Source organism: Emys orbicularis, chromosome 2 (genome assembly GCF_028017835.1).
Source record: "Emys orbicularis isolate rEmyOrb1 chromosome 2, rEmyOrb1.hap1, whole genome shotgun sequence".
NCBI classification, from domain to species: Eukaryota; Metazoa; Chordata; order Testudines; family Emydidae; genus Emys; species Emys orbicularis.
The window spans coordinates 215,020,380-215,040,738 of NC_088684.1; the positions used below are offsets into that span (position 1 = coordinate 215,020,380).

The window sequence follows — 20,359 nt, forward strand, 5'->3', positions numbered from 1 at the left end:
ATGCTCGGGCAATCATCTGGGGTGGAGTGACAGGGTGGCCGGAGGCCCCCCCACTGTGTTCTTGGGCGTCTGGGTGAGGAGGCTATGGAACTTGGGGAGGAGGGCTGTTGGTTACACAGGGGCTGTAGCGGTGGTCTCTGCTCCTGCTGCCTTTCCTGCAGCTCAACCATACGCTGGAGCCATATCAGTTTGATGCTCCAGCAGCCGGAGCATCGACTCTTGCCTTCTGTCTGCAAGCTGATGCCACCTATCATCTTCAGCCCGCCACTTGCTCTGTTCATCCCGCGATTCAGCCCGCCACCTCTCCTCTCGTTCATACTGTGCTTTTCTGTAGTCTGACATTGACTGCCTCCCTGCATTCTGCTGTGCTCTCTCAGCGTGGGAGGACATCTGGAGCTCCATGAACATATCATCCTGCGTCCTCCGTTTTCTCCTTCTAATCTTCACTAGCCTCTGTGAAGGAGAAACATTTGCAGCTGGTGGAGGAGAAGGGAGAGGTGGTTAAAAAAAGACACATTTTAGAGAACAATGGGTACACTCTTTCACGTTAAATTTTGCTGTTCACATTACACAGCACATGTGCTTTCGTTACAAGGACGCATTTTTCCTCTTATATTGAGGGCCTGCCGGTTTGGTGTGAGAGATCACTCACGCAGTGCCAGGCAACAGATTTCGGCTTGCAGGCAGCCATGGTAAGACACAGTCTTTTGGCTTTTTTAACCTTCTTAACATGTGGGAATGGTTTCAAACAGTAGCGCTCTCATTTCCCATACCAAGCACCCGTTGGGTTGGCCATTTAAAATGGGTTTGCAATGTAAAATGTTCCAATTCTCTGGGATGATCACTTCACCCCTCCCCCCCACCGCGTGGCTAACAGTGGGGAATATTTCTGTTCAGCAGAGCAGGAAGGGGCACCTCTGAATGTCCCCTTAATAAAATCGCCCCATTTCAACCAGGTGACCATGAATGATATCACTCTCCTGAGGATAACAAAGAGCGATAAGGAATGGATGTTGTCTGCATGCCAGCAAACACCGGGACCATACGCTGCCATGCTTTGTTATGCAATGATTCCAGACTACGTGCTTCTGGCCTGGCGTGGTAAAGTGTCCTACCATGGCGGACGGGATAAGGCAGCCCTCCCCAGAAACCTTTTGCAAAGGCTTTGGGAGTACATGAAGGAGAGTTTTCTGGAGATGTCCCTGGAGGATTTCCGCTCCATCCCCATACACGTTAACAGACTTTTCCAGTAGCTGTACTGGCCGCGATTGCCAGGGCAAATTAATCATTAATCATTAAACACGCTTGCTTTTAAACCATGTGTAATATTTACAAAGGTACACTCACCAGAGGTCCCCTGTGTGCCCTCAGGGTCTGGGAGCATGCCTTGGGTGAGTTCGGGGGTTACTGGTTCCAGGTCCTGGGTGATAAACATATCCTGGCTGTTGGGGAAACCGGTTTCTCCGCTTCCTTGCTGCTGTAAGCTATCTACATTATCTCCATCCTCATCTTCCTCGTACCCCGAACCCGCTTCCCTGTGTGTTTCTCCAGTGAGGGACTCATAGCACACGGTTGGGGTAGTGGTGGCTGCACCCCCTAGAATGGCATGCAGCTCCGCGTAGAAGTGGCATGTTTGCGGCTCAGCCCCGGACCTTCCGTTTGCTTGTCTGGCTTTGTGGTAGGCTTGCCTTAGCTCCTTAATTTTCACGCGGCACTGCTGTGCGTCCCTGTTATGGCCTCTGTCCTTCATGGCCTTGGAGACCTTTTCTAATATTTTGCCATTTCGTTTACTGCTACGGAGTTCAGCTAGCACTGATTCATCTCCCCATATGGCGAGCAGATCCCGTACCTCCCGTTCGGTCCATGCTGGAGCTCTTTTGCGATCCTGGGACTCCATCACGGTTACCTGTGCTGATGAGCTCTGCGTGGTCACCTGTGCTCTCCACGCTGAGCAAACAGGAAATGAAATTCAAACGTTCGCGGGGCTTTTCCTGTCTACCTGGTCAGTGCATCTGAGTTGAGAGTGCTGTCCAGAGAGGTCACAATGAAGCACTGTGGGATAGCTCCCGGAGGCCAATAACGTCGAATTCCATCCACACTACCCCAATTCCGACCCGCTAAGGCCAATTTTATCGCTAATCCCCTCGTCGGAGGTGGAGTAAAGAAACCGGTTTAAAGGGCCCTTTAAGTCGAAAGAAAGGGCTTCGTCGTGTGAACGTGTCCAGGCTTAATTCGATTTAACGCGGCTAAAGTCGACCTAAACTCGTAGTGTAGACCAGGCCTTAGTCTCTGGGTTTGCTGTAGGAAAATGAGTCAGTATCTTCAACATCTAAAATATCTCTGAACATCTGAAATTAAGCTACGTGAAATAACAATAACTCCACCCCCAGGAGAGCAACGCTGTGGCTAACATGTTACACACACCCAACGCAGGATGCTTTTGTGACACCGTTTTTTGCTCCTCAGATACGCCAGCATAAATCCAGATAACTTCATCGGCTCCAGTGGAATTATCTGAATTTACAATGATGCATCTCAGAACTGTAAAATAGCATCCCGTTTACATGTACTATTTTTATATGACACTCTCTGGTGTTACTATTTACGCCTTAGCATTTTGGTGTAGTATGACTAATTTATTATTTCCATGGCGAGGGGGACTTTCAATCTGCCTCCTTTAACTACTGTAAAATTCCCATCTGTATTGTGACATTAATATAGTTTTAAGCATTTAATTTCCTTCTTTGTTTTTTTAAAAAGAGGAAATCTGAATCTACGGATGTGAGCCTCAACTAAGCATGGGGTTACAAATTCAACTAAATGCACCACAGCATAGATATAATCATAAAAAGTAATCTACTGAAGGTATTTCAATGCATAGAACTCCAGGGAGCTACATAATTCTGCATGTCTCTGTTGCTCTATATGATTAAAATTACTACAGCATATATTTTTCATTACTTTAAATTTTGTTATTTTGTAATCTATTTTTTCACCTGATCTTGTCAAAGCTCATATCCTGTAGTGATATACATACAAAGACTCCATTTTGCAAACCTTACTTGGAAGTTACAAATATTCACAGAAGTAGCCCCCCTCATGATGACAAAAGGTGGCCAGATCAGTTCCAAATTTAGTACTTTTAGAACAAAATTATTTTGAGTTGGGTGAAAAAAAGTATCCAAATAATGCATGAAAGAAGTGTTGTTTTTTGACCCTTGGCTAATGACAAAAAGGCTGAGTGGATTTTCTTCAAACCTTCACTTTTGGGCTGAGGGCAAGCATAAAAGATTTTAGACCTAAAATAATGGTAATTTTGTATGTATACACACACACACACACACAAACACACACTGAATGAGATTGTCATCTCAATAAAAATTGATAGCATAGTTAGTGATAATACAGTGAAGGACTGGATGATGTATTACCACCCACCAGTAATAAGATCAGGAGTGATTTTATGAGTCAGCACAGATGAGAAACACAGTTGGACAGAGCCAATGAGTGTGTGGTCACCTGCTGAGTTGGCTAATAGTATTTAAGGGGAAAATGCTAGGTCTTCTCAGTGTTTGGGATTCACTCCTTGGTGCATAGCTGCACTGGTGCAAATCTCAGCTATAGACAAGGAAAGCCATGATTTGCACTAGCTTAGTTTATCCCTGCTTGAATGTAGGATTGTCAATTGGTGCAAATCACAGGTTTCCTTGGGCCCATTCCTGTCCATCCTTGGGTTTTACATGGTTCCTGGCCATCAATGACTAAAATTGAAATAATCCGAAGGAGAGATCACAGCCTATAGAAAAAGACATTTTCCAGAGGGAACAAAAAAGATTAGATAACCAGTCATTGCAGAAAATGGAGGTGTTTTTAAACTAGAGGCTGTTAATGAAGACAGGTGGATTTCCTTATGACACATAATTTGAGAGAATTTTTTTTCACTCCCAGGAGCTTTTGGAAAGTTATGTTAGTTTCATTTAACAGTTTTTAAGAAAAATGTGAACCCAGGGACTGTACAGCTTATTAAAAACGAAACGGAAGTAATCCTAGCCATTAAAAATGTTTAACCTGCACAGAGCACTTGAAAAGCTGTAGCCAGTATGCATTTAAAAGCAAATGTAAATGCCTTAGCATATTTAGAGAGGTTTGTTTTTGGAAAACTTGCATTATGAAAACAAACCTTACTGACCCACACAGCCCCCTGAATTTCAAAGGGACAACTCATGTGAGGAAGGAGAGTAGGATCTAGCCTGCAGGCTCATATGAGAAGTCTTTCTGTGAATATTTCTGGGTTTTACACTCATCTCAGTCCTGGCTGAAGGTCTGTATTTTATATGTCACTTACCCACCTTATTCCCTCTCAAGTTCATAGTGTTGTTTTCAAGACGGAATAAAGATCTGACTGCAGATGGCATTTACGAGCACGGTGAGTCTAAATCTACTTCTGCCAAATAATCTCTCTCTCTTCCCCCCTTTCAGTTTGTGACCTAGGCTATGACATCATTCCCTAAGGCACTATAACACATTCCCCTGAACATATTCTAGAACTGTGTTGTCCTGTCCAAGCTAGCAATGAACATCTGTTCAGTGATGGATCCTCCCGCCATATCAAACAACTTGGCTCATGCAAACCTGTAGTATGGTTCAGACAAAAGATGCTGGACATGAATTTGCCTGCTGAGCTGAGAGTATAACTGTACTTTGTACTCCTATTGGATCTTCCAACTGAGGATCTTAAATCACTTTACCATGAAACACCTCTGTGAGCTAAGTATTATTGTCTGTAGTTTATAGCTGGGGAGCCAGATCCTCAGCTGATGTAAATGGGCAGCTATGTTAACTTCCACTTGCTGCGGTTCTCGCCTAGGGAATGAGAAGCAGAGAACGTCATTGATTTGCTTAAATTCACACAGCAAGAGCATAGGTTGTACCTATGATTTAACAGCAGGATCATACCTATGCCCCACAGATGGGGAAGCATCAGAAGATTCAGGTGCTCACTCTGGAAATAACCTGTTCTTGCAAGACTTCTAGATGCCCCAATTAGAAATGTTGCATTAAAAGGGCACTATCATTTACTTATTTTATATATATAAAATCAGATATATAATATGTAAGAAAGAGATGGCCTGATTCTGATGACACACCCATTTTACACAGGTCTTACTCCACTGGGCCAGAGTCTGATCTCTGTCACGCTGGTGTAAATCTGCAGTAGCTCCACTGATGCAACACCAGTCCAAGTCAAGTCAGAAAATGGCTGATAGATTCCCAGAGGATTCTTTTTGGAATAAAAGTTCAAATAGAGCAAAAAGGTCACAAGAGTGATGTGTCTGCTATGAAATTTTAGCCTTGTGCCTGTTTTCTATAGACTCTGTTGGCTAGGTTCCTTGTTACTCTCACTTTTCTCTGGGCACAGCAGAGAGAGGGAAGCCAGAACGTTGCCTGTTCTAAGTCCCTGATTATGAGTCTGGTTCTACCCTGACCCCATCCCTGTCTGAGGTAAACTGCACTGGCTGGCTATGGGACCATCTGTATTGCCAACTTGCAAGCCACATCAGCTATAGCCCTTCTTGCACCTCTGCACCGCGGCACAACAGCTATGCTGGGTGGTGCAGAGTTGTGGGGAGACGGCATATTGGCTTTACATCCATAGGGAGCTGCCTGCACTGGGGGAATCCCCATAGGTCAGAGCTGATTTAGAGCTTTCTGACTATCACAAACATCCTGAGTTGAAGGAGAAAACATTTCTTGTGGGTGAAGGAGAGATGTCAGAATCTCACTTCCAAGCAATGAGTTATGGAACTATGACAGTCCAAGACATTCACTGATCCAATACCCACTGACATCAATGGAAAGGCTACTCTTGACTCCCATAGGTGCTGGTTCAAGCCCTAGCTGAGAGTACCCCAAAGGTAACAAAAGGGCACCAGACTTATCTAATTTGTTGTATTAATGGCATTATACCTCCAAATCCTCTGTGGGCCAAATCCACTGCTGGAGTAAATGACCACAATTCTGTTGAAGTCAATGGAGCTGTACCCATTTACACCAGAAGGAAATTGGCTCTATTTTTTCCCCAGAGATAGACCAAGATTGGGCTTCTGTTTCCATGGGGCTTCCTGACGGTCAAATGTTTAGACTTTGGGTGTAGGCACATTTCAATAGTTTAGATACTAAAGATGCCACAGTTTCATAGGTGGCCTTTGCTCTGCACTATCTGCACTCAAATGTATTGGGGTTATCGGGCATTACTCTGATCGACAGCCAATGGAGGGTATGAAATTTCCAATTTCTGGTGGTAGAAAATTTCCCCAGGTTATTGCAAAAATAATTAAAAATTCCACCTTCACTGTTTCTTATTTAATGATTTTGTCAGCATAAAACTAACCTGATGTTCCCCTGCAGGCCACCCAGAACTACTCGGCTAACCTGGATTATTATACGGGTTCTAGTTCTGTGTTGCTTCCGTACGACAACCCGTTTAACCACACAGACATCATTTGTGAAAAAAGTCACGTCCGGCAGTTTGCTCAAACTTTCCTGCCAGCATTTTTCTGGATTGTATTCTGCATCGGCACAGTGGGTTATGCCTTAGCCATCCTCGTCTACTGCAAATACAGATACAGGAAGAGCATCACTGACAGATACCTGCTGCACCTGGCCATTGCTGATCTGCTCCTCATTTTCACTCTCCCTTTCTGGGCAAAAACAGCTTCAGATGGCTGGATCTTTAAGAATGTCATGTGTAAAATTGTCAATAGCATGTACAAGATCAACTTCTACAGTTGTATGTTATTTCTAACATGCATTAGTTTTGACAGGTACATTACAATTGTCCAGGCCATGAAAGCTAAGAACTCTAAGCGAAAAAGGCTTCTGCGCAGTAAACTAGTTTGCTTTGGTGTTTGGCTGATTGCAATAGGCTTATGCATCCCAGAAATAGTATACAGTGAATCTAAGCAAGTTAGTAATACAACTACATGCAAGATGGTATACCCTACCACAGTGACCCGAACCATCAAAGTTACTGTCCTAGCTTTGAAAATCACAATAGGATTCCTCCTTCCTCTCTTCGTCATGGTTACTTGTTATGCTTTTATAATTCATACCCTCCTTCAAGCCAAAAGATCCCAAAAGCACAAATCATTACAGATCATCATCATTATTATCACAGCTTTCCTCCTCTCCCAGTTTTCCTACAACAGCATTTTGCTGGTCAAAACCATCAACGCCTACACCTTGGTCATATCTGACTGCAAAACCTCTGACAACATTGACCTCGGATTCCAGATAACGCAGAGCATCGCCTTCCTTCACAGCTGCCTGAACCCCTTCCTCTATGTGTTTGTTGGGGAGAGACTCCGTAAAGCCTTCTTTAAAATTCTGGAGAACATGACTCATTGCACTGATAAGAGCCGAGAGCAGAGCTCTTCCATATACGATAGCCAAGAAGGGAGCTCAAAATGGTCTGGATTGCTGGGGAAATCAAAAACCAGGAGCTCTCTCACTTTGAGTATGCACCGAAATTCCTCACTCACACCCAATTTCTGCCAAGATCCTTTCGAAGTTAATGGGAGTCTGGCCGGAGCAAGGAGTACTGAATGCAGTGCTCTGTAAGTGATTCTTACCCTATGAAAGAAAAAGAAAGATCCCGCTCAACAAAGTGAATTAGCCTCTTCATGAGGGGGTTGATCCAATGATGCTTCAAAGTATTGAGCACTCTCAACTTCTGCTGAAGTCAGCAGGAGTTGAGGGCGCTCAGTGCCTCCCCCTGGAGAGAGATCAAGCCCTAGACTTGTGAGCAGAGTGCTGCTTGCCCTGCCTTTTTAGCTCAGCTGTGAGAACCACAGTGAGTTCAGGCTTTGGCTAAAGCAGTGGAATCTTGACGTATGATAGACAGTGCACACACTTCTCAAACAGCAAGAAAACCATATTAATATCTGCCAATCGAAAAAATCTGTACCAGCAGAGCAAACTATGTAGATAATTACCCATGAGGCACTGATTAGCTCTTCACCACTGTTCTTCCCATATCCCCCAATGTGGGGAAAAAGTGAAAGACTGCACTTCAAAATACACCTCTACCCCGATATAACGCGACCCGATATAACACGAATTCGGATATAACGTGATAAAGCAGTGCTCCGGGGGGGGGGGTGGGGGGGGGAGAGCTGCGCACTCCGGGGAATCAAAGCAAGTTCGATATAATGCGGTTTCACCTATAATGCGGTAAGATTTTTTGGCTCCCGAGGACAGCGTTATATTGAGGTAGAGGTGTACCCCAACTTTGTTGCATGTCACTTTTTTGTCAGCCCTTTGAATTTTCAAGTCTCCCTAATAGAAATAATGGCTTCTTTACTGTGTGGTATTTGGTGAACCATGTTCCTGGGTTAATTGACACATGAAGCTTTTGAGTGTTCTGAAACCTAATCTGTATTTTCTCATACAGAAAGGTTGCGACCTGGTCATGCTACTTTGCCTATGAATCACTTCTTGAATCTCTTTGTATTGTCATCAGAAGGTTTTTGAAGCAATGATAGAAATAGATCAATTAGATTCCAGGGTATGTGACTTTGCCATAATTTGGACAGAAAGGCTTAGAAAAACTGCCCCATTTGGATCCTGTCCAGCACATTGTATAATAACTGTGCCATATCTGCAAGTCTTAGTCAGCCCAAATTCTTAATTGATTTCACTGGGACTTTTACCTGAAAAAAGACTGGTAAGAACTATGATCTAGATTCTGCTCTCAGTTACAGCAAAAGAAAGCTGGTGTAACTTTGCTGGATTTACACTAGTATAACAGAGCAGAACATTACTCTGAGTAGGATTTTGTGCACAGAATGTTGAGGAGACAGAATAGGAAAGAGAGAGAATAATTTCAAAATCCTGTACGCTCTGAGCTGCTTAAAAATTGGTGTTACAGAAAGAAACATTTCCATGGGTCAAATGCAGCACCATTCACAGGGGGCCCAGTGAGTTGTGCGCACATGAGGGCAGACTTTGACCAATATCATGTATATGCTTGGTGGTGTAGTTTCAGCTCTCTGCATCATGACTGTTGTTTGCTTCTCTCACAGGCTACACCCTGCAGCCAGGCTACATCCTGTGTAGAGTTTTAACACATGCTCGATGTGACGGTGCCCCCCACAGGGGAGGCGCTAGCTTTTTTGCTACCCCAAGCACGGCAGGGAGGTCCCTGGTCCTGCGGATTCGGCAGCATGCCTGCGGGAGGTCCGCCGGTCCCGCGGCTTCGGCATACCTGCCACTGAATTGCCGCCGAATCTGCGGGACCGGCGGACCTCCCGCAGGCATGCCGCTGAAGACAGCCTGACTGCCACCCTTGCAGGGACCGGCAGGCCGCCCCCCGCGGCTTGCCGCCCCAGGCACGCGCTTGGAGCGCTGGTGCCTGGAGCCGCTGCTGGCCCTCCATAAGGCTTTATGGAATATGCTTATGAATGTACATATGACATAATGAGAATATGTTTTATACTACATATGCCATGAAACATATCTCTGTAAAGGTTATGGTCTACTGAATCTATTAATCCTATTTGTATGCATGTATTATTTTTGTACTTGAAGTTAGGAATATTGGCTGTATACTTGCTTGATTTTAACTAGCCTAGTCAGGGCCGCCCAGAGGATTCAGGGGGCTTGGGGTCTTCGGCGGCGGGGGGCTCCCACCACCGAATTGCCGCCAAAGACCCGGCACTTCGGCAGCGGGTCCCGGGGCAGAAGGACCCCCCGCCGCGGGTCTTCGGGGCACTTCGGCGGCGGGTCCCGGAGTGGAAGAAGCTCCGGGGGCCCGGACCCCGCGCGAGTTTTCTGGGGCCCCCGGAGCGAGTAAAGGACCCTGCTCCAGGGGCCCCAAAAAACTCTCGTCGGGGCCCCTGTGGGGCCCGGGGCCTGGGGCAAATTGCCCCACTTGCCCCCCCCCCGGGCGGCCCTGAGCCTACTAGAGCATTATGGTCAGCTTCTTGAGAAAAGCACAAATTCAGTGCCCAATCAAAAACCACTTAAGCCAACAATGAACTTGCCAATCCACATCCGAGCTTTCACAGGAATGTGGCTTGGTTGGTAAAAACTGAGCCATGCATGGACATGTGGCTTGCCCATGTGACTCTAAAACTCCATCTTGGAGCTGGACTTTGCATAGGAGAGAGGAGGGGGGTCTCCATCTACAAGAGAAAGTCTATTTAAACCCCCAGGAGACCCCTCCATTTTGTCTTCAGCTGGCTAAAGAGAAAACCTATCCACCCCCAAGGATACCTGAAAGGAACTGGAACAAAGGACAGTAACTACAGGGGGTGTGAGTGATTGCTGGACCCAGACTAGAAGGAGACTAGTCTGTAAAAGGAAGCTTACTGGGTGAGGTTTTTATCTGTATTCAGTTTCTTAGACATAGACTTCCGTGTTCTATTTTATTTTGCTTGGTAATTCACTTTGTTCTGTCTGTTACTACTTGGAACCACTTAAATCCTACTTTCTGTATTGAATAAAATCACTTTTACTTATTAATTAACCCAGAGTATGTATTAATACCTGGGGGGTGGGAGGGAAACAGCTGTGCATATCTCTCTATCAGTGCTATAGAGGGCGAACAATTTATAAGTTTACCCAGTATAAGCTTTATACCGGGTAAAACCGATTTATTTGGGGTTTGGACCCCATTGGGAGTTGGACCTCTGAGTGTTAAAGACAGGAACACTTCTGTAAGTTGCTTTCAGTTAAGCCTACAGCTGTTAGGGGACGTGGTTCAGACCTGGGTCTGGGTTTGCAGCAGGCTAGCGGATCTGGCTCAAACCAGGCAGGGCACTGAAGTCCTAAGCTGCCAGGGCAGGAAAGCAGGAGAAGAAGTAGTTTTGGCACATCAGGTGGCAACCCCAGGGGGGTTCTGTGATCCAACCCGTCACACTCGATTCATAAGAACATACACAGAATAGACAAAATTAAACAAACACGTGACCTCATTTGGCACAGACTCACCTGTCACAGCCAGGTTTGCTGGCTCACTTGCCTGTTACATCAGTCTGACAAGATTCCTTTGAGGAAGTGGGAAAATCTCTGAGGCACACCCCAGTTGTTTTCCATCCCATGTATGGTCCTTCAGCGATGCATTGCTATCTGTGGCGATGTTGTTCATTCTCACCCACTTGAACACAGACTTGTGCCATGCAAATTGATGTCCCTGCCCCTCCTGCATACCATAGTCATCCTTACTCTAAATTATATAATATTTAATAAGTAAATTCCTGAGTAAAAATAAAAAACATCAAGAAATATTCCAGGACAAAGCCGTCTACATCCCCATAAATGTACAGACTTCAATATTCAAAAAAACTTTATTTCTCTGTGAAAGTTAGTTGAACTTGGTGCAAATCCATTGTGCAATTCTTTGGCAGTTATGACCAAAAGATATTTCTGAAGACGTTACAGTAAATTTCATTGAGCATTATTAAAACTATAGTGCAAGTTCAATTTTAAAACAAAACTGAGCAAAGTCACGTATTGCAGCTTTACAACTTCAGCAGTTTACAAAGCTGTAAACTCTTTTTATGCAATACATGTCAGTAAGTTTTCATGAACCAATTTTCAGTAACACTTATACAAATGTAAAGGAACACTGTCAAGCAATGAAAAAAACAAAAAGACAAAAAAACAATTATATTCTACCCTATGCAGAGTAAACTGTGGTGGGAGAGAATCATCTGAAGAAGTGAGGTTTTTTTACCCACGAAAGCTTATGCCCAAATAAATGTGTTGGTCTTTAAGGTGCCACCGGACTCCTTGTTATTTAAAAAAAAAAAAAAACCACCTGCATTTCTGATGTCGTACAACTGCTACATTTCTTACCTCGTTTGTGTCCCAGCTTTATTGATAACATAACTGACAACCTCAGCACAGCTCTGATAACAGAGTTCTGTTAATAAATGTGTGATTTTGATGCTGGATGGCTGTTTTTCAGTGTTGCCAACAGTTTTTAGTGTTTTTCACTAAGCCCCAGCTGCTGGAGTCATGGTGTTGCAGGAGTATCTCAGTGTTCCTTTTTCAATAAGTAAGTTTCTACCCCTGATGCTTGCAGAGAAAAGTGTGAAAATGTGATACAAATGCACCCTAAAGACTCAAAAGCAAAAAAGGGAAATAAAAAGCCCAACATTTATAATTTAAAAAAAATCTCATGATCGCCTTATAAATCTCTAGATTTTGGGGTGGTGGGGCGGATTCATGTTTTTGAATATTTGAGGTTGCAATACCGTTTTTTGCAGAAGCAGAGCCACTCTGGGCCCTACATGAACAGCGCATTTTTTAAAAAAATCTTTGCAACAGAGTGATAGATTTAAAAAAGAGACAGAGAAAAAGTAAATCCAGAGGCCACCCTTCACCAGATTATTTATAATATATTATAGATCGCAGTTTGGCCTACCACTTGACAGTGTCCCTTTAACTTATGTTTGGCATTTTAAGAAAAAATATCTTAGTGAAATTAGTATTCAGCTAAACAGTAGCAAAATGCTTTTAAAATTACACCTAAAAGTTTAAGGAAAATTGCAGTTAGACTTCAGTTAAACATCCATTATATTGCATAGTGTAGTGTTCCACTTTTAAATATGAAATAAATTCTCATTGCCTCAATAAGAATAAAACATAAGCTCAGCAATAATAATAATAAAATAATACGCTGGTAAGTAATGAAATTGCTAGTGCATAATTTGTTTATTGCTTATGTGCAGGGCCGGCTCCAGGCACCAGCGCACCAAGCACGTGCCTGCGGCGGCAAGCCGCAGGGGGCGGCCTGCCGGTCGCTGTGAGGGCAGCAGTCAGGCTGCCTTCAGCAGCATGCCTGCGGGAGCTCCGCCGGTCCTGTGGTTTTGGTGGCAATTCGGCGGCGGGTACGCCGAAGGCGCGGGACCAGCGGACCTCCCGCAGGCATGCTGCCGAATCCGTGTTACCAGCGGATCCCCCGCAGGCATGCCGCCGAAGGCTGCCTGACTGCCGTGCTTGGGGTGGCAAAATACATAGAGCCGTCCCTGCTTATGTGCTACTCGTTTTAATTTCATTTCTATCTTAATTAGAATCTTTTAAATTTAATCATATTTTCAGCAGCATAGAGCTCAGTTGTGACCGTCTCTGACCTCTCTGTTCCTACAAAGGAAAGGACTCTGCATCTTTCTTTGACACATCTTCCCATGGCACTTTACACGTAGTACTGATATAATAAGAAAGATGAACTGGATTGTCAACTAAATGGAATATCTTGAGATGAGTCAGGGTCCTGGCAGATTAACATAGGGCCTGATCCAAAGCCTGTTGAAATCAATGAGAGGATTAGATTAATGGAGATATCCCATCTCCTAGAACTGGAAGGGACCTTGAAAGGTCATCAAGTCCAGTCCCCTGCCTTCACTAGCAGGACCAAGTACTGATTTTGCCCCAGATCCCTAAGTGGCCCCCTCAAGGATTGAACTCACAACCCTGGGATAACAGGCCAATGCTCAAACCACTGAGCTATCCCTCCCCCCAAGAGGACTTCCATTTAATTCAGTGGGCTTTGGATTGGGGGCATAGCGAGGGCATTTATGGTCTAAAAATACTATGTATTGACCAATTAAAAAGTACATCACCCATAAACAACATCCATCCCCTTTCACTGCCGTTTACAATAACAATAATGACCTCAGCAATAGGGATTACAGACCTCAGTGCTTACAATCAGCATGAACAATCTGTGCCATCACAGCAACAGTGCTATTCCCATCAAACAGAATCCATTAGGGCTGAGGAACGGCACCAGAAAAATACACACACCCATTTGAACCTCAATCCTTCTCCCAAACTGAACTGAACCTTTGATAAAGAGTCCTCCCACCCCCATCCAATGCTCTTTTGTACCCAAATTTATCTCCCCCTTCCAAGTTCTCTATAGTCAACCAGCCAGATCCTTCAGCCTAGACTTGGAAACTCCCACTGTTTTCTGTTCCCACCCCCAGGTTTCTTTTCCCTCCTCTAACTCCTCACAGGGCCCCCTACATCAGCTGCTATTCCCATCAGGGAGCTGTCAGATTCCTGGCAGGCTCTGCTGCGCTTCCACCAGTTGCTGCCTTGAAATCTCTCATGGTCCTAGGCCTCCTTTGGTGAGCGATATTCAGTCCTTTCTGAGATGCCTCTGACCCATGAGGAGATCTGATTGGAAAATGTCCATCTGCCCTCAAATTTTTTCCCCAACTTTCTTTTGATAAACTGAAAACTTTTCAACTGAAACCCAAAAATCTTTTGATTTTTCAGTTTGTTTAAAAAAAAATATCCTCAAATTTTGTGTAGAAAGCAGACACTTTCTATGGAGACGATTTTTGTTAAATCAAAAAACCTATTTTCCACCAAAAAAGGCTTTTTGATTGAAAACTTTTAACCAGCCCTGCCCATAAATGCACAAGATTTGAATACAGGAGCCACCCTGGGCCCAGCAGAGACTGCAAACCACTGGTTTGTACTGGGGAAATAAACATGGGGGAGAGGAGATGGAGAAAGTGCCAAGCATGAGGGCTGGATGGACAATGGAGAATGGTAATAGGAGTCACCGGATTTAGCCAGGAAATGGGGAGGAAATCATTTGTACTTGGAGGGAAGGAGCAGAGGAGCACGTAGGCTGGGGTAGAGGAAGCAGAGATTCGGGGAAGGACAAAGGAAAGTGACCTGACTGGGTTGGTACCAGGAGAGAGAAGGATAGGAGGACAGGGGAGAAGGAGGAGGACCTCACTAGGTTTGGATATGCATCCAGTTTTGGGTGGACTTATCTAGACTGGATCAAACCTGATGAGGTGTGGTGTTTAGATGTTGCTTGTAATTATTAGACCTGGGAGCACTGGCTGTTGGGCGTCTGGAAGGACAGGAAACAGGAAGGAGGGGGAGGAGTTGAGGAGGCTGAGTGAGAGCTACCGAGGGTGCAGCAGCAGCAGCAGCTTGGTAAAGAGGTTTCCACTTTAAAAATAAAGTCCTGTTGAAGTTTGTCAGTACCTTGCTTGGTCACTACAACATGAGGCTCAACAATTGCTACCTTCCACTCAGTCTATAAAAAGGAATCATTCTCGTCATTTGTATCCTTCGAGTTTTTATTTTTGTGTGATTACTGTGGTTTAAAAGAGCCAAAGCAGAAAAAAGAAACATGCCTGTTTCCCTTTCTTTAGTGTCACACACGAGAACTGCTGACTTTTTCTGCCAATTATAAACCAGATTCTGCCATTGTAAGTTGCATTGAGAGAAACCTGATTCTGCAAGAGCTTCCATTGATTTCAGTGGATCTACTTACAGAGTAGACTGATCAAGACTAATTTTGCATCTGTAACAGCATTTTTTGTAACAGGTATTACAAGTCAGACCATTTTTTAAAACCCACTTTAACATTTTAAACCTAAACTGAATATCAAAAAAGTATATTTGTTGCTTATAAGTCTGAAATAAGATAAGAATGATCCCTTAGTGATACCTATCTATAAAGTCTGAAGAATTGCATAGGTGCATTTTCTTATAATTTTGAGTTGACCAGAAAATGTGTTTTTTCCCCATTGAAAATTTTGATTTTCTTTTTCATATTTATCAAATATTTTCAGGGGGGAAAATCCAAACTTTTCAACAACAAGAAAATGGTTTTTTAGTTTTCAGCCAATTAAATTTTGTTTTTTTGACAAAAACATCAAAATTTTTAATTTTGTAAAAAAACCCAAATTTTATTGAACATTTTTTGATGGAAAGATTTTGACCACACCTATAGAACAAGCTGGCTTTTGAGTAGTCTCTGCACAGTATTGAAACATAGAAACCTTCATAGGAACACGTTTCTTGTGTTTAGAAAGTACTGTACATACTTTGTTTTATAACTATTGCATAGCTTTAACAGGTGTTCAAGCAGTGGTAATATAGGTGCTTTCATACACATATGAATAATAGCGTTTCTTAAAAATATAATTAAAAATAACAGCATATTTTCAAAGCTATTGAAAATCACTACCATCATAGATCACAGGTCGTTCAACAGTCAAGAGATAAAATACTCTTTTTGAGATAAAGCTGTACAAATCAAAACAAACAAACAAACAAACAAAACCCCACAACAGCAGATTGTGTTAGTTTATCTCAGGTAAAAGTCAGATCATGATAGCTGGTCAAATCCTGCAATCCTTACTTAAGCAAACATCCATTGGACTTGGAGATGTTTTGCGTGAGATAGGACTGCAGGATTGGATGCAGTAGGGGCATTAACTACAAGAAGACAATCTGGACTCAATTGGCTGAACATAATCTTGCAGTAAATTCTGTTGTTTACCATCTCAGAGTTTAAGAGGATCGAAGGATGGAACAATGTTACAGAATCACGGGAAACTATCATTAACAAAATCTGAAACTCAGGCCACTGAACCAATTTTTAACCCCTTTTTCTTAATAGCCAGTCTAACAACGTCTACAAGCGATGAAAAACTCCATATTTCAATCTCTACACTCAAACTCTACCTAACTAGAGAAGGTGTTAGCAAATATCAGTACATAGATACCACAGTTTCTCACTTTCACCTGCCCTCTGATAGTTTCCTTATGAGAGTTGCATCGGGTCATAGGAATAAGTACTTGGAATTGAAAAATCAAAACAGAACTTGGTTTCAAAGCTCTACCTCTACTGCAGGTTTAGAAGAGATATTTAGACGTATACCTTCCTGGGAGCAACAAGAGGGCATGTTTGTGTACAATAAAATATATTTAAAATGGAAGTTATTCCTGAAATACAGTTGGCATTTCTGAGCCTTTTGCTGGTGGTTGCCACCCTATTGAAAAGGGAGAACATTTGTACAAGTGTTACAATGGAAGCCTAATATCTCAAACTAGTTACTGTCAGGGCTGGTCCACACTAACCCCCCAGTTTGAACTAAGATACGCAACTTCAGCTACGTGAATAACGTAGCTGAAGTCAAAGTACCTTAGTTCGAACTACAAGGTACTTACCGCGGGTCCACACGCGGTAGGCAGGCTCCCCCGTTGACTCCGCGTACTCCTCTCGCGGAGCAGGAGTACCGGCGTCGACGGCGAGCACTTCCGGGATCGATTTATCGCGTCTAGACAAGACGCGATAAATCGATCCCAGAAGATCGATTGCTTACCGCCGAACCCGGAGGTAAGTATAGACGTACCCTCAGACTTCTATCAATCACTGGAGAACTTTAACTCTCCAAGCAGGAAACTGCTGAGATATTCTATTTATCCCTGTCACATGTAATGGAAGATGGACTTGTACTTATAATTGATTTTTAAAAATTCTGGTACTTGGTGTGAGAGCATTTAATGTGCAGGCAGAATGTATTGTTTAAACATGTAGATTTCTTACTTCACAGTTAGTGGGATTAACATCTGGTAACAAGCTTTATGGCCCAAGTCAGGAGTGCACTTAAGCACATGTTGAACTTCTGTGACATTAACCATGTGCTTCAGTGCTTTGCTGAAGGGTGCATAAATTCTTTCATTACTGACACATCCTTATCCCCAGCTGTGTATTAAACAAAAAGAATGACACAAACAAAATGTAAGAAAAGCAAGTTTACTGGCTGCCCCTCAGATACCACAGAATATGCTCCAAGCAGAAAGTCTGGGATATACACCTTAACACGCCTTCACCAAACATGGACACTCCACCTGAGAAGCAGATCACATCAGGGAACAGGCCACCCAAATACCCTGAGCGAATTTGCTTCAATACAGATATAAAATCCACTCCAACCGCACACCCCTAGTTGTCACCCACCACCACATCGTGGAACCCATAGGGGGTAACATCAAATATCTACAACCCATACTGAAGGGGAACTCCATCCTTAAAGAAATCTTTCCTGAACCTCCTCTTTGGGCCTTCAAACAAACCCCTTACATCTCCAAGCTCATCATGAGAGCAGCTCCCCACATACCAGGACACACCAACCCCTGCCAGAACAACAGGTTCAAAACCTGAAGACATATTCCACTGCTACACTGATCAACACCCCCACAACAACACACCTTTCAGGATCCATGGATCCTACTCATGCCTATCACAACATGCGGTATATCTCACTCAGGGCACTAAAATCCCCAACAAAACCTATGTGGGTGAAACCAGACAATCACTAAACTCTTTTATGAACTCAGACAGGAAAATGATAAAAGACAAAACACCCTTTTCACAAAGTGATTACTCCATATCTGATCTATCAGTCCTCAAAGGAAACCTGCACAACACCTTCCAAAGACGAGCGGGGATCTTAAATTTGTAACTTTGCCTGACACTGAAAATCACGATCTTAATAAAGAATCTGGATTTTATGGTTTATTACAACAATTGTAACCCATTTAACCCCTCTTTTTGGTCATTGACTACAGGGGGGTTAATGGGCCACGTCATCTTGAATGGACCCTTAGAATATGCGCTAACCCTTATGCTAAACACTCTGTTTGATCTTGTATTTAGCTGTGATAATCTGAGTACCTTTCCCAGACCTGAAGAAGAGCTCAGTGTAACTTGAAAGCTTGTCTCTCATCAACAGAAGTTGGTCCAGTAAAAGATATTACCTCACCCACCTTATTATTTAAGTTACTTACCATGCTAACGTCATTCATACTGAGAAATGGATTTTTTAGGGAAAAAAGGATGTATAGAGCAAGTGAAAATGAGCAGCCGTTCTACTAAATGTCACATGGTGCTCTGTCCTGGGGATTTTGGGGGTAATTAACCCTAAAGCTCACATTGTCAGTGAACAAGCAAACTACATATGTGCCAACGTTGGGAACCGAAGGCTATATCTACACTACAGACCTCACATTGGCACAGTTGTACCACTACAGCTGCGCTGCTGTAAGGTCTCCTGTGTAGCCGCTCGATGCTGGTGGGAGAGAGCTGTCCTACCGGCATAATTACACCACCCCCAACGAGTGGTGGTAGCTATGTTGGCAGGAGAGCCTCTCCTGCCAACATAGCACTTGTCCACACCGGCGCTTTTGCCAGGGAAACTTATGTCGGTCAGGGGTGTATTTTTTCACACTTTGACACACTGTCAGACTGCCTCACTACAGTGATATATTTCACATCTATATACTTAGATCCTCAGCTCATTGTCTTGTCCACAGTATCTCCACTGGAGTTGGTCTGATATATCACTGTTTAGAATCAAGAGAAATCATCTAAGCAAAGAGCAAACCGTGATCTGTGGTATGTTATACTGTAATGAATTCATTGTTTGCCATCAAAAAGCAACATTTGCACCAGATATCACACCATTCCCATGGTTATTTCCTACTCTAAGTATAGGGATGACTGTGGTATCTCAGAGATTACTGTTAGATAACAAATGGCAAACGCTGAATTTTAATGATAACTACTGAACCCAGGCCAAAGAGAAATGTTTAGCTTTATTCACAACGTTAGTTCTTACCGTAGATGAAACAACTACCAAACTCACTCAGATGACCCTCAATTTTAAGAAGCTGATGACATTTTTAACCCTCCCCCTCAATCAAAACAATAGTTTGCTTGTTTTCAATTACTGCTGCCTTTGCTTGGGCTCTCAACAAAATCCCAGCACAGGCCAAATCACCTTCTTGTAGTCAAAGTATAAACCTTTTTCACAACTGAGCCAAATTTTCAAAAAGGGGCATCTACGGGTGGGGATAAGAATGATGGGTTTTGTGCATATCAATTCTATTAGCTGCTGTGCAAGTGACACACTCTATTGCCATTGTGTGTAAATGTTAGCACTCGAGTCGTGTGTGTGCAGGGGGTTGTGGGCACACAAGTGCAGGCTGGGTTGGGGCTCTTTTGAAGATTTACTCCTATTGTGGCATATACGTATTCATCAGGACAGAAGCCACGGACAGCAGTAGCTATGCCAGATTCATTTTGGGTAGAGGTGGCTGATGGGAAATAAGCCCCTCCCCCAAAGGCTCACCAAATACCGGTGATTAATTGAGCATTTCCCCCTGCCTCTAATGCAATGTCTTCCTCCAGGTACTGAAGCGCTAAAGGCCTCTCTCCAGAATTTCTGTTCACATGGTCAGAGCCCCCCTGAATTCTAGCAATAGTGGGAGGGAAGGTTTCCTGGCCCCAAACGGATGGGCAGGTAGGAGGGAAGCTGATTCTCTCCTTATCATGGCTTAAATTCTCATAGATTATTTCCTGAGCCCCCCATGGTCTCCCCTCTAACATGCTTTAAAAACTCGAGAGCACATGAGGGGTGGGGGGAGCCCTCAGGGCTCCAGGCTTCAGCCGTTGGGCTGGGGGAGGTGGGGAGCCTGGGGCTTCTGCGCTGCGGTGGGGTGGTGGGACTAGGGGCTTCTGCCCTGCGGA

At 43.7% G+C, this 20,359-nt stretch overlaps 2 protein-coding genes across 2 annotated transcripts in view; one reads left to right on the forward strand and one right to left on the reverse strand.

Annotated features, from left to right (window-relative positions):
• The first annotated feature begins 4,408 nt into the window (after positions 1-4,408).
• LOC135875229 (C-C chemokine receptor type 9-like) lies at positions 4,409-7,620 on the forward strand. The gene is made up of 2 exons (XM_065400220.1): positions 4,409-4,426; positions 6,409-7,620. Exons 1-2 carry the CDS (start codon positions 4,409-4,411, stop codon positions 7,618-7,620), a joined length of 1,230 nt encoding a protein of 409 aa, XP_065256292.1.
• Positions 7,621-13,271: 5,651 nt separating this feature from the next.
• Positions 13,272-20,359, reverse strand: part of FYCO1 (FYVE and coiled-coil domain autophagy adaptor 1) — a 90,368-nt gene continuing 83,280 nt past the window's right edge. The window contains exon 17 of the mRNA XM_065398674.1: positions 13,272-13,311. Within this exon, the coding sequence (XP_065254746.1) occupies positions 13,272-13,311 (40 nt within the window). The remainder of the gene's footprint in view (positions 13,312-20,359) is intronic.